The sequence below is a fragment of the Thunnus maccoyii genome, chromosome 7, assembly GCF_910596095.1.
Source record: "Thunnus maccoyii chromosome 7, fThuMac1.1, whole genome shotgun sequence".
In the NCBI taxonomy this organism is placed as follows: Eukaryota; Metazoa; Chordata; class Actinopteri; order Scombriformes; family Scombridae; genus Thunnus; species Thunnus maccoyii.
In genome coordinates, this window is record NC_056539.1 from 32039223 (window position 1) to 32052500 (window position 13278).

Sequence of the window (13278 nt, forward strand, 5' to 3'; positions counted from 1 at the left end):
CCTCCTATCTGAAAAATGCACTTTTTTGAGAAAACTTGTTTAAAAAAACATGTTGTTTTCTTGCAGAATGCTATTTGTTAACGATAACCAATACATAACACACTGTTTGTGGACTATATTACTATATTATGTGGTGTTGTTTACGGTATCTTTGTATGGTTATTTGCATGGTTTGTATGGTTACACTGCACTGTTACTTTTATTCTCTGGTTTTATCTATCTTATTCCCTTTTTAGCTTCTTTTTATTTCCAAATTAACAAATAGCATTCTGCAAGAAAACAACAAGTTTTTTTTTTTTTAGTTTTCTCAAAAAAGTGCATTTTTCAGATAGGAGGTTTCTCTCTTCGGCTATCGATATGTTGTTTACAGTATCATCACCGCCCAATCAAAACCAAATATCACCAAAGTGTCGACTTTTAATGAAATTAGAAAATCAGCCTCATTACAGTCTTGCTGACGCAGCATGTTTTAGATAATTCAATAGTCGTTAGAGGGGGTTTATTGCATAAGATGTAGAAATTACTCACTACTTATTACTACTTATGAGACTTTTACATCCTACAGAGTGTTTTTCCATCATGATATTGCTGCTTTTACTGTATTGACTACTTGGCAAGTTTATTTTTTTATTGCACCTTTCAGCAACAAGGAGACATAAAACAAACACAAAACAATATAAAAATACACATATGGATATAAAAAAAGAGTGAAATATGCTAGAAGATTTAAAAAACAGGAGAATAAAAATTATAATGCAATGCAAGATAGTCACAAATTCAATTTAATAAAAGGTTTTGACAAACAGAAAAGTCTTGGATGAGCCCTCAGGTTTTAAACTGAGTGATTATGGGTCAGATTTTTGTTATTTGAGCCAAAACACAACACTCAGCTATTGATTATTTGTAAAAATGGTGTTAGGTGAAGTCAGCCTTGGTCAGGAGTTGGTATGATGCTTATTAATAATAAATACATTTGACTTTTGCCTGTAGATTATATGGAAAACAACTGCAACTATGTTTGTGTTTTAATGTAGATTTTGTGCATTTTTACAGTGAAATCGTCACGTTTCTGTTAGATAAGTGTCACACCAGCCTGATGTTTCTTAGATGTTTTTTGGCTACATGTGTGTTGAAAAACTGCTTCCAGCTCTCTACTGACAGACTCTTGGCCTTGTAAACACACCACAGAAAATCTGAAAGATTCTCACAGCTGACAGCTTGTACAGAAATTACAGTTAATTAGACAACTACATCTCTCCCAACAGAGGAAAGGTACACAAGCCCTGGTTCTAATCAGAGGGTGAGAGAGAGAGGAGGTCTGTGCCTCATTCTCTACAGATGTTAGTGGGGAGAGATTCAAAAAAATACCTCTAAATCTCATGTTGGATGCTGAAAAACATAAAGTTTCTCCAGGCGAGATTATGTTGCTCAAATGAGTTTCTGATGTCGGGTGCAGTTATTCAAATCTTCTCCATCGCCAGGATTAAAACCTTGTAAGTGAAATATAAAACTGACACTTCATGCAGAGACAGCAACAGACCCTCGCCGACATTAGACATCTCATCCCCCTGGTTATCCTTCGGTATTAACTGATCACAGAGCAGCCGGGTTGGTAATCATGAGAATGATCTCAGGATTTCAGGGTTTAGAAGTTTGAAAATTCGTTCTTGCGGTCATGTCGGGGCGCCAGCATGTGAAATCATGGCTGATTTAGGCAGTAAATGCAATTTTACCTCCTGCAAGTCAGAAAAAAAACACTGAAACTTGAATACTCAAATAAAAATTGTTGAAAAACAAGACTAAGAGTCTAAAGTAATACTTGCAGCTCAGTGACGCTGTAAAGGAGAGCAAACTGTTGGATGGATCATAAGCTCCCTTCACACATTCAACCCTTTACTTGATGGCAACTTAACATGTCGTAACGTACGTAACACGTAAAAGTCATGACAACAATCTAACAAGGTTGAACTGACTGCTGTCAGATTAACATAAAGACCACAGCAGCAGGTAAAACATGTCCAGCTAACACTGCTGATATATAATATGAAGTCTATCCTGCTCTCAAGTTTATTGCCAATATATCTGGAGACCCTGATGTCTTTTATTCTTACAAACTCCGTGCAAGTTTAAGTTTAATTTGTTATTTTCACAACAGAAGCTCAAGTGAAAAATACACAGACAGAAACATGCAGCACTCTACCAAAGAGTAACTTACACACATACAAGATAATACATCGGCGTTGTGGTTGTTCCACACAAACTGTTATAAATTGACTTTTATTCAGTTTTAAGCCACATTTTTGTGATAAATTTTGGTCGCTTTTAACTATATCTTTTAGCCGGAAGAAGGATTTTAGTCATTGGACGTCTGGATCTTAAGTTATCAGAGAAATAAACTGGGCAAACGTTAGCAGCAGCTCGGCTAACAGCCCCTCCAGGAAGTCCGATGCTCACCAAACATCGTCGGAGAAATATTGATTTTTTTAGGTCAAACAGCTTTAATTAGTATTCATCACACTCTGTCTTTTGTTATTGTTTTGATTGAGAGACCCCTAGCGGCTGAAATTACATATTGTACATTTAAAGAGGGGGTTCAGTAAATTTGGGAGCCACATATTTTATGATGATAAAATTTGCTGACATGCACTAAACACAGACAGGTGAAGCTGATGGGAATGTCACTTGTTTTAAACCAAAGTGTTGGATAAATTTAGCACCAGATGAAACATCAGAAGAGTTATTACAAGTCATCCTGAGGCAAATATAGTTTAAAAGACCAACCAACAACCCGACTGATTTTGTTTGGTAGTAAAGTCTAGACTTACCTGTGTGTCATTGCTTTTAGTTTAGCTTTAAAATAATTTAGTATTTGGTCTGTGGTCAGAACGTTTGGATGATGATCTGTTGTGTGTGACGGCTGTCGGCTGGACGACAGCTTTCTAAAACAGAGGACGGGAGGAAGAAGGATGTGAGGGAGGAAGAGGAGCTTGTGGGAGATGACGAGGAGAGAAGCGGGTATCGTCGGGGGAAAGGTGTGATCAGGATAATTAAAGGGTGTAGTTGTGTTCTGTCAGCAGACTCTTCTTCTTCATTCCATGTCTGTCTCTTCACTGTTTTTCTTCTTCTCTTACTGTAACCCCCTCCCTTCCTTCTATGAGTCAGGAAGCTGAAAGGACAGACTGAAATAACAATCTGTCTCATGAGTTTTCTAACATCACGTACCTCGGTTAAACTCAGTGATGAAATGTGTCAGAAATTCAGCAGAAGAACCTTCAAGCTGTCACACCCTTCTTGACTGATTGAAATCCTGAATAAACTGAGCTGGTGTCAGTGTTTCTGTCTCTGTCTCAGATTAAAATAAAAACATGAACTCATCCAAATGAATCTGATCTCACGTTTTTAATACGACCTCCTCACTAAACTGGACCACAGTGTAAAATACTCGCACGCTTGCACACCTACGTCTCAAAAGAGTGACTGTGTCCTGACAAAAAAAGTCTAAATAGCAGCAGAGTTCAATTATACTTTACTATTTATAACATCTGGAGAAAACAGATTTACCTGGTGGAAGAATCAGCCTGGCAGTGAGGGGTAAGTGGTACTTAAAATAGAATAAAGTTAAATAAAAGAGGGGAAATTATGTATGTATTTATATACATATTGAACAGAGAAGTAATGTCTGAACATTATAGATGGAGTGAAGTGATACAAACAGCGAAAACCTGTTGAAACTCATTTTAAAAGGCTGATGTTTGCATGTTAAAATAAAAATGTTACAAAAAAGAACATAAAAAGAAGGAATGATAAGAAAACAGTTACAATGAGCGAGAAGTTATTGCATTTACTTTACATCCAAGGCTTCAGAAGTAGCGACTCTAAAAACAGGCGTTTGCTAACTTTTCTATATAATTGTTTCATATTATATAGTTTTTTTTAAAGCTTTGAAGAGGTAAAACTATCCAGAATTTCACATTAAAATAGCAAAGATTAGAGTCTTAATGGACACATATTATGCACATATATTCTGGGTCTCTACTGGAATATCTTTGCATGATTTCCAGTTATAGTTAAAATTATTTATCTTCTACTGGTCCTCTATGCAGCCCCTCAGTTCAGCCTCTGTCTGATACAGGTCGTTTTAGCTCCTGTCTCTTTAAGGCCTTTTAAGGTCCGATCTTAAATATGACAATACAACAAACACAAGGCGAACAACCTCAGCAACAAAGATTATAGAATGGACGGCCAATTTTGGGCGGGAGCATTTTTGCCACAGACTGTGAAAAATATGGATGTAGCCAACATAACGTCACACATTGGTTTCTGAAGAGCGGTTTTGAAGCTCAAAGTCTTGGCAGCGCCTGACTCCGGCTAATCCAAAATGGGCAAAGTGGTGCAGCTGAGATGGGCTGAATGAAGCCTGGTTGCTGAAACAAGCCACCTAGCGGTTAGCAACCTGTCACTCAAAGCAGCCACATCCTTAATTATGCATAACTTTACGGCTTAATAACATTTAAACGGCTGAGTTATAAAAAAATTCATTCCTCGTACAGTTGACATGAAAGGGGTAAAAAACGTTTGTTGTACCAGGCTGTAAACATGTTTATTTCTGCTGTAAAGTTGGTCATTTTAACATGGGGGTCTATGGGGATTGACTCACTTTTGGAGCCTCAAGTGGCCATTCGAGGAACTGCAGTTTTTGGCACTTCTGCACTGGCTTCATTTTTCAGGTTGCTGCTTGATTTTTACATATATTCCCCTCAAGTTTTGGAACTTTTGACTGTTAAACATCTGACATCATAGCAGGATATAAATAACAGAAAATCCCCCCCAAAAAATGTCCCCTTTAATCATCTCCCTTCAGTTTCTGTGTACCTTTGCCACCACCAGACAGAGAACCCAGATTAGATTTAAAACCCAACGTATAAACACAGAGATAAACATCCAACACTCAAAATAACTGAGCAGTAAATCACAAAGAGTGAAGGTTTGTTGTTTTCTATGATTACATAACGTGTGTTTGGCTCTCAGTCAGACCTCAGACCTGCAGGACCGCAGGCCGGCTGGTTCAGGCTGCAGCTCCTGAGTGCACCGGCTGCATGTGTGGAATGTGAGGCAGGTATGTGAGGTTACTTCTGCACTGGTGGAGACAGACAGAAAAAGATTCCTTGAATTTTGACCCTTTGGGTTCAACATTTTAGACATCTGTTATTTGCAGACTCCAGGTTACACACTGTACTGAATCTAAAATGTATTTTGCAAAAAACATTTACTCGTACATGCTCCAGCTGTTTGGGTTCAGAAACATCTACTATTAGTTATTTAAATGCAAGCTTTAGTCCGTTAACTGCAAAAACTTTACATTACTTTTTATGCTATTTTTGCACCTTACAGATAATAATTTATTGAAGATCATTACTATGAGGTTATAACCACAGGAGATCGCTGTTCATTTCCTGTTTCCAACTGTGAGTCGGGACAGTTTTTTAAAAAAAAAAACTGAACCACAATCATCCTAATCTTAACCCCGTGGTTACTGTTGTAGCCATGACAACGAAGGTTACCCAACTTTAAGGAAGTAGTAACTTTAATCCATGTCACATGTTTCTCTAACTTTAACAAAGTGATCATGATCTTTACCTAAATCTAGGTTCATAAAAACATTATTGTGTAACAGTTTTGGAAAGTACAGACATGATGTAAGAAAATGCTTCTATTTCTGGAGTGTTCTGGAGTCACATGGTCAAACTACCTATTAGCTGTTTAATTTGGAGGACTTGTTGACCAACCCAGATATGGTGATAAGGGTGTACTGAACTTAAACACTGACTGTGTGGCACAAAATCAATCTAAAAACTGCTGAAAAGTATTCAAGTTATATCAAAAACACATCTCTATATAATAATTAATGGCACATTTTAACCTGACTGGTCACTTTTCTAGCCTTTTTTCTACATGTGTTAAGCTACAGTTAATGATACTCAACACTTCCTGTAGATGTTTCACAATTATAGCCGCAACTATGTCCCCTGAACTGCTGAAAGTGTTTTAATGTGAAAGTTTTTTGTGAAACAGTGTGTTTGTAGTAAGAGTAAACAGCAGCAGCAGCTGTAATCTTACACAGAGAGTTTAAAGAACGGATGTCGTCTTACTAAAAATATGATTAAACACACAGAGAGGCCTGTCTCTGGTCACATAAATACAGGCTTGTTTCTCTCGCCGGTTGACGTAAATGAAGGCTCTGTCCATTATTTGTGAATCGGTGTACAGTAACGAACTAACGTGCCTTAAAACCACCGGTGAGGTCATTAAAGTTCAAACCAAAAACTCAGTTCAAATCAGGATATTTTTTTCACACATACACGCTCCAGCAGACCACACCCTCCTGTTTAGAGAAGCAATGAGGAGGAATTTCCATGGACTTCTGCTGCTCGCTGACTCCTGGTCGGCGCTGTCTGTCTTTGATCCTGAAGCTGCCCTCCACCAGAATGAATGTGCTGCCTGTCTGTTTGAATCTAGCCAGTAGAGCAGCACTGTGAGGAGAGCCATAATAGACTCACCTAATGTGGTCTATAAGAAAGATCTGATCAGTGTGTGTGTGTGTTTGTGTGTGTTTGTGTGTGTTTGTGTGTGTGTGTGCATGACCTGCAGGCAGAAATGTAGAGCAGCTGGATGTGTGTTTTTTGTTTTTTTTTGGGAGATTAGCGTCTGGATTCATACCCTGTTTTACCTGCTGGAAGCCTGCTCCAACATGTCATACACACACCTGCAGGGGAGGGGGAGGAGGAGGGGGTTGCATAGACACACACACACACACACACACATGTATGGGTGCCCTCTTTGTGCTCCACCCTGCCTTCAAAGAATCCCAGAGGCAAATAGTCAATTGACAGTTTAGTGACTGTTTTACTAGCAATGACAGGAAGACGTTAGTGTGGTTTGGACACATGCTGAAACACACACACACACACACACACACCTAGTGAAGCGTCTGTTTTGGAGCATGCTGTAACAGATCACTCTTTCATGCTGAACCAGGCAGTCTGTGTACCTTTGCTCCCCAGTGGTGTTTACCTCCTCTCTCTCTCTCTGTGCTGCCGCTGCTGTTCTCTCTGCCACGTCAAATGACTGCCTGGGTGCTTGGCTCGCTCCTCGGGGAGCCTCACGGCCGAACAGCCTGACTGTGGTCACTCCGCGCTTTGGTCTGTGTGAGTTAGAAACAAACTGGCTCGAAAGATTTCAACAAACTCTCAACTTGGCTTTTTTTTTTTTTTGGGCGGTGGGTCTGGAGCTCTACTGGCAGTCTGGGAGATCCAGGGATGAGTTCAGGTCTGTGGAGGCAGTCAGACTGAAGACTCCTGCTCACCTGACAGTTGTGGAGATACTGGGAGAGAAGCTGCTGGAGCTACTGGAATCTCAACTGTTGTGTTTGTGGGGTTTTTTTTTTAGTTCATGCAGCTGAAAAATGAGCGGATTTCTCTACAGGGGAAGGTAAGGCTTTTTTTTTTGTAATGATAACAGATCCTGTGATGAGTCATGAAGGGTCGGTTCATTGTGTGGTTGCCTCTGTGGTGCATGTGTGGGGGTGCGTTCATGAATGTGAAAAGACTCACCTCTGCAGTGAATGCAGATAAATTAAAAAATCAAAAAAAGAAGAAGAGTTCTTTAGCTCACATTGAAAAAAGAAGACCTTTGTGCCGGTGTTACATAAGTACCCATGAGGTCTCGACTCCCACAAGTGGTGCTCCTGCATGAGAGGCAGCTATTGGCTGAGCTAATTTCAGTCTGAATTATCTGCGGATGACTACCGTCATTTTCAGCCTGCCAGACAAAACAGAGGGTCCTATTATCACGCGATCCTGTTGTTAAAGCTGCAGAACAGTATTTAAGATTTTAGTCGAGATCTCCAAATGTTTCCAAAACATACCGCGCATGAGGTTCGGAGAAATGTGTTTAAAAAAACATGGTTTCTAGAGTCTCAGTATGTAATTCAGTATCTCTTATCAAATCTGATTAAGTTCAGGTTTCAACATATGTAAGTAAAAGTTGTAAATGTGTAAAATAATATAAATACAGATCTGTAATCAGGCAGAAAGCCAACAGTTTGAGCTTGCAGCCTGATCAATGCTTAAAGTTTATTTAAAATCAGAGAAAGTGAAAGTCAGCGGCGGCGAAGATGAGAAGCCACCTGAATGTTTTGCATGCTGCTCTTTGTTAATAACGAAGATGGAGGAGAGATAAGATTATTGTTCTGTAAACTAGAGTTCAAATGGAACCAGCCCTACCTTCAACTAATGATCACTATCATTATAAAGTTTTCTGAGCTCAAACTGAAGCTCTCACACATCACGCTGGCAGTTGCTTTGTTTGTTATTTTTGCGATGTGAACGACACTATTTAGCTGTTATGAGACAGCAGTCGCCTTATTCGACGAGTAGAAATGGCGGCAGGGTCAGTTTGTGAGAGAGCTGCTGTCTGATTGGCTGTGCAACCTAACGAATCAGCAGTCCAGCATTTGGTTTCTCATTTATACACCTTCACTTCTGCTTTTCTTCATCTACAAAGCAAAACTTTACAATATCAGATGTAATTTTTTGTTTATAATTTGTATTCTGAGCATATAAAGACACTATTTCATCAAATTCAAACACAAACACTACTTTTTTATTACAAACACAGACACACTGGCCAGTTATTTCCTCTCATGCAGGTGCAGAATGTACAGTGTGTGTGTGTGTGTGTGTGTGTGTGTGTGTGTGTGTGTGTGTGTGTGTGTGTGTGTGTGTTGGCTACAGCAAACCACCTGGCAGAATAAGCAAGTTTCTCATGTGTGTGTTATGTCACGACCAATATTTATTCAATTCTAGCATCCTAAAAGGTTATAATCTGGCGTCTTAAGACATTAAAAGTGTGTTAATACATCCAGTTTTGCAGTGTTGTCACACCTGTTTCAATTAATGTCTCCTTGCCACAGCAGGTTTTAATCTTTGCAGAGTGTTCAGGTGCAACTTTTACAGGTGACTTTTACTTTGTCGGCACTAGTCTGGGGCTCGAAACATCGCTTATTCTTTCTGGCATGAAAAACATATTGAAAATTAGTGTTTTATGCAAGCAAATCTTTGGTTTAGAAGCGGAGATATTGTGGTGTTTTTACTTGATTAATGACTTTAATTGAATATCTATTATTCAACTATTTAATAAGTCAATTGATGTAGATATGCTGTCCTGTAATGTCGTTAATATTAGCGATGTGCATCTCCATCACTGAGGCCGACGCAATACAATATGATTCACCCCTATTGTGATGCAGTTTGATTCAGCGCGATTTTGTCGTCGTGGATATTTTGAGCGATGGTCAGCAGTGGAGAAAGGCGCACACGAGACTTTTGATGTCTTAAAGCTGAAATAGTTTATTGAAAGTTTACTTGGCCAAGTGGAGAACCAAAAACAGTAAACACCAGAGTGTTTTGCTCCGATGCTGTCTCTTTCAGTTCTTCCCTCTGAAGGTCCCAGTCCTCGTCTTTATCAGCCCACAATATGAAAAATTAGTCTGACTGGTTCCCTATTTTCTAAACAAGGAACCGTTTAAGTCACGTTGCGTTTAATTTCAGCAGTTTTGGTTCGAGCGTCTGTGTCTGTGTTGCTTAGGGAAGCCTCCTCTGACCTTGGTAACCATGGAAATGCTGATATACTCTTTATCAGAGAGGTTTCTGCTTTCCCCAAAACATCACAGACAGCTGACGTCTCGTGGAGAGATTAAGAATTACAGCGTGACCTCAAGGCTTCGTCTTGACCCCGATGTCACTCCAACCTGTAACCCCTAAAGATGGAAAATTCCAGATCTGATTCAACACGATGCAAAAAAATGATGCTATGTAATTCAATGTGGTAACAGAGAGTTTGATTTTATTTCTTACACATACAGAAAATCATTTTTACTTTACATGTTTGTTTCTCTAGTACTGCGACTCAGTAATCATCTCATGTTGTTTCTTTTTGACCTCTAAAGCAACACTTTGACCTTTCACAAACAGGCCTTTTCACAAGTCCTTTTGTAGTGTAACGTTCTCTGTCTCCAGTTTACATTCATACACTCCTCGACCCAAACAATTACTGTCAAAATACTTTAATAATCCACTCACTCCAACGTGCGGAACAATAATTCTAGAGTGCGAGTTCCAACTAGAAGAACGTTTTTGGCAGCGCACCACTTAGCTGTAGCATGCTAGCACGCTAGAGACACAGTTTAGAGAGCAGGAATCAACCTAAATATCAAATTATTGATCACAAATTATCAAAACAGGAGGAGGAGGAAGTGCTTAGAGTCGTGATCGCCTACGCTCATAGAATAAATGTATTATTTCACTTGAAGATGGAGTGCCTCAGTTTTTTCTCCATGGCTGTCTAATATTCAGCAAGACTTCCTGGATTCTGCTTTTTTTATTGATCACAAACTATTGGTCACAATTCTAAATAATAAAGGCGTAGGACCTCTACCGAATTAAAGATGTTAGAAGTGAAAGTTCATCCCAAACTGTATCCTTTTTTAATCAGGGTAATCACACCGTAAATGTTCATCTTCCCATCCCTAATTAATATGTAAGGCACAACTTGTGGTGCAATATGAGGAACTTTCAGCTCATGGTGTCACTTCTCTTTCTGCTAAATTTGAGTTTCATGTGAGTTTTGAGGGATTCTTCTGTGTTAGAGCACGTTCCAGACGTTAATTGCATCAGAGGAAGGAATATTAATGAGGTAACTGGCTGAGGTTTGATGACGAGTACTGACACATGAGAGCACAAATGTTGTTCTCACGCGACAACTCGAGTCTGTCGATTGGTGTTCTGGTGGTCTGTAGCCACACAGCTGTTTACTGAACTTTACTGTTGTCTACTCAGCTTCTATTGTCACACAGTTACACATTTGCTCTTCAGCTCCTCCAGCAGCTGTCATCACCAAGTCTCCAATTTGTTCAGAGCAAAAGAAACAGGCTGTCATGGAGGTCAATGTAGGACTGACTGGAACACACACACACACACAGCGAGGTGTCTGAGTGTTGTAAAACAAGCGAATACACTGAAATCCTTTGATTCCTGTGTTATTCAGAGTGGATGAATTGAGCTCATTACAGTCTCACCCTGACGTGAAGCTCCCCTCGTCTTGACTGATCTTCACTTTAGTTAAAAGACGCCTTTACAGCTTCGACTTAATCTCTCTCATTGATTATTCATGAAAGGCTCAGAGGACGTGCTAATGGGGAAGAAATCCATCCAAAGATCCTCTGATCCTAAAAAAATCCTGCTTATTGACTGTCTTTAAGTAGAGCTGCAGCGGATCTCAGAGGACAAAACAGACTTTTCTTTCTTCTTAGAGGTGTAGAAAATAACTGAACGTCACTGTATCAACCAGTGGCATCTCTTAAGTAGGTAAACTAACAATAAAAGTGACTCTTTATGTAACAAACGCTCTCAGAAAGGCCCAGAGGGTTTCCAGTTGGTGGAAGGATTTAATGGATTCTTCCACTCTCCCGTCTTTGTTTACTGTTTCTCCGCTGGTGAGTGATGGCTGTGTGACTTAAAGCATGCGCTGACTCAGTTTCCACCAGCAGTGTGTGAGTGTGCCTGCTGTCTCTGACATGTCAGTGGGAAGCTCCCCCCCCCCCCCCCTCCCTCTCCCCCCACCTTTTCAGCTCTGCTCATCATGGACTATTTTTGAACCACTGGGTTTTTTTGAGAATTGACCACATTTTCTGTGACATATGCCCAGGAAGAACAGCAGCAGCAGCAGCAGCAGGTAGGAGCAGCAGATAGGTGGAAAAATATACCATCCACCTGGGAGAACTGGTTTAAATGACGGGATAAGGATCAGTGTGTGGCGGCTGCTGGTGAAGACACATGGGATTGTGTTGAGTCTGGAGGAATTTGGCTGATAGCTGTCTCTTGTTTCAGGCACTGTAGTGCAGAGAAACGGGCCAGGCCGAAGAGCATCGGACCTATGATGGGTAAGTTAGTCCTCAAATATCATAAATACTAATTTAATCTCTAATCAACATGCTCCTCATTGTAATATTTCCTACTAAGCAGACTTTCTGGCATGTTTCTCTTGTTTCTTGTTTCTGGTTTGATGCCTCCATGTTCCTGTGTTGACTAATTAGCTGTTTGTAGGTGTTACAGTCTGTTGCAACTATGACTCTATGAATGACTCTGTGTTGAGCAGAGTGTTGCTAACAGCCACCACCCCTTTTATAGGTGTGTGTGTTTGAGAGCTTTAAACTTTTTAGAGTGAGAATAAAAGGAGATTTTAGCCCGTTTTCACATGTTGGGTGTTTGAGGACTTTGGCTACATTCAGGTAAAACTGGTCTTGATCATATTTTTTGGTGACAGATTCTGTAATTGTCTCATAAGGTTGTTTCCTTAAAAGAACTACGCAATGTGGCGCTAATAGTAGGAAAAATAGGGAATATTGTGAGACAGAAGAATAAAGAAAGAACCAGGAAAGTTGCTGATTTTTAGAGGAATTGTCTTTAAAGAGCTGCTAACATGTTAATAACTGGTAAAAACCTTCAGAGATTCATTAAAACTAAAAAAAAAAGGACATTTTACATTTTCTCATGTTCATCAAATCTCCTGTTCAGTGACTAAAAACCCTCCAGGCTGCACTGACAATTCATTGGGATTTCTATACTCATTTTACATAATCAGTACCAAAGAATTTATATATACAAATCAGTTTCTTTCAACAAAAACATGTAAAAATAAAGCGTAACCCTCCTCTGATTCCTCACAGATGTCAGGTGTGTTTTTTAATGACTGTGAATAGGAAGAAAATGTTCATATCTGATAAAAAAAAACATTTGATTTGTTTATATGAGACAGTATGGTTTTAGTCTCAAAGGAACAGTTTTGGATAGACACTTGTTTGCTTTTTTTCAGTCTCTGTTTGTTAAGCTGGAGTCAGGATGTGGTTAGCCTAGCTTAGCATAAAGACTGAAAGCAGGGGAAAACAGCTAGCTGGCTCTGTTCACAGTTCAAAAATACGCCTCTAAAGCTCACTTTTTAGCATATTGTAGCCATCTTGTGTGCTGAAACTGTACATAAACAGAAATCTAAAACCGGGTAGAGTTAAAGTGTGGGAACCACGTCTTGACAAATAACAGTGTATCCGTCCGCCCAGTACGGCTAAGCGTTGCCAGCATATCGGCTCCTGCTAACCTCACTGTGATGACAAGACTTCAGGAAGCTGCTCACAGTCACGTAACTGACAAAAAATAATTGTGACTT

At 39.7% G+C, this 13278-nt stretch overlaps 1 protein-coding gene across 1 annotated transcript in view; it reads left to right on the forward strand.

Moving 5' to 3' along the window:
• Nucleotides 1–13278, forward strand: part of LOC121900042 (phosphodiesterase 4D interacting protein) — a 121885-nt gene that overhangs the window by 4159 nt on the left and 104448 nt on the right. The window contains exon 2 of the mRNA XM_042415943.1: nt 11946–11998. Within this exon, the coding sequence (XP_042271877.1) occupies nt 11992–11998 (7 nt within the window). The 5' untranslated portion in view covers nt 11946–11991. The remainder of the gene's footprint in view (nt 1–11945; nt 11999–13278) is intronic.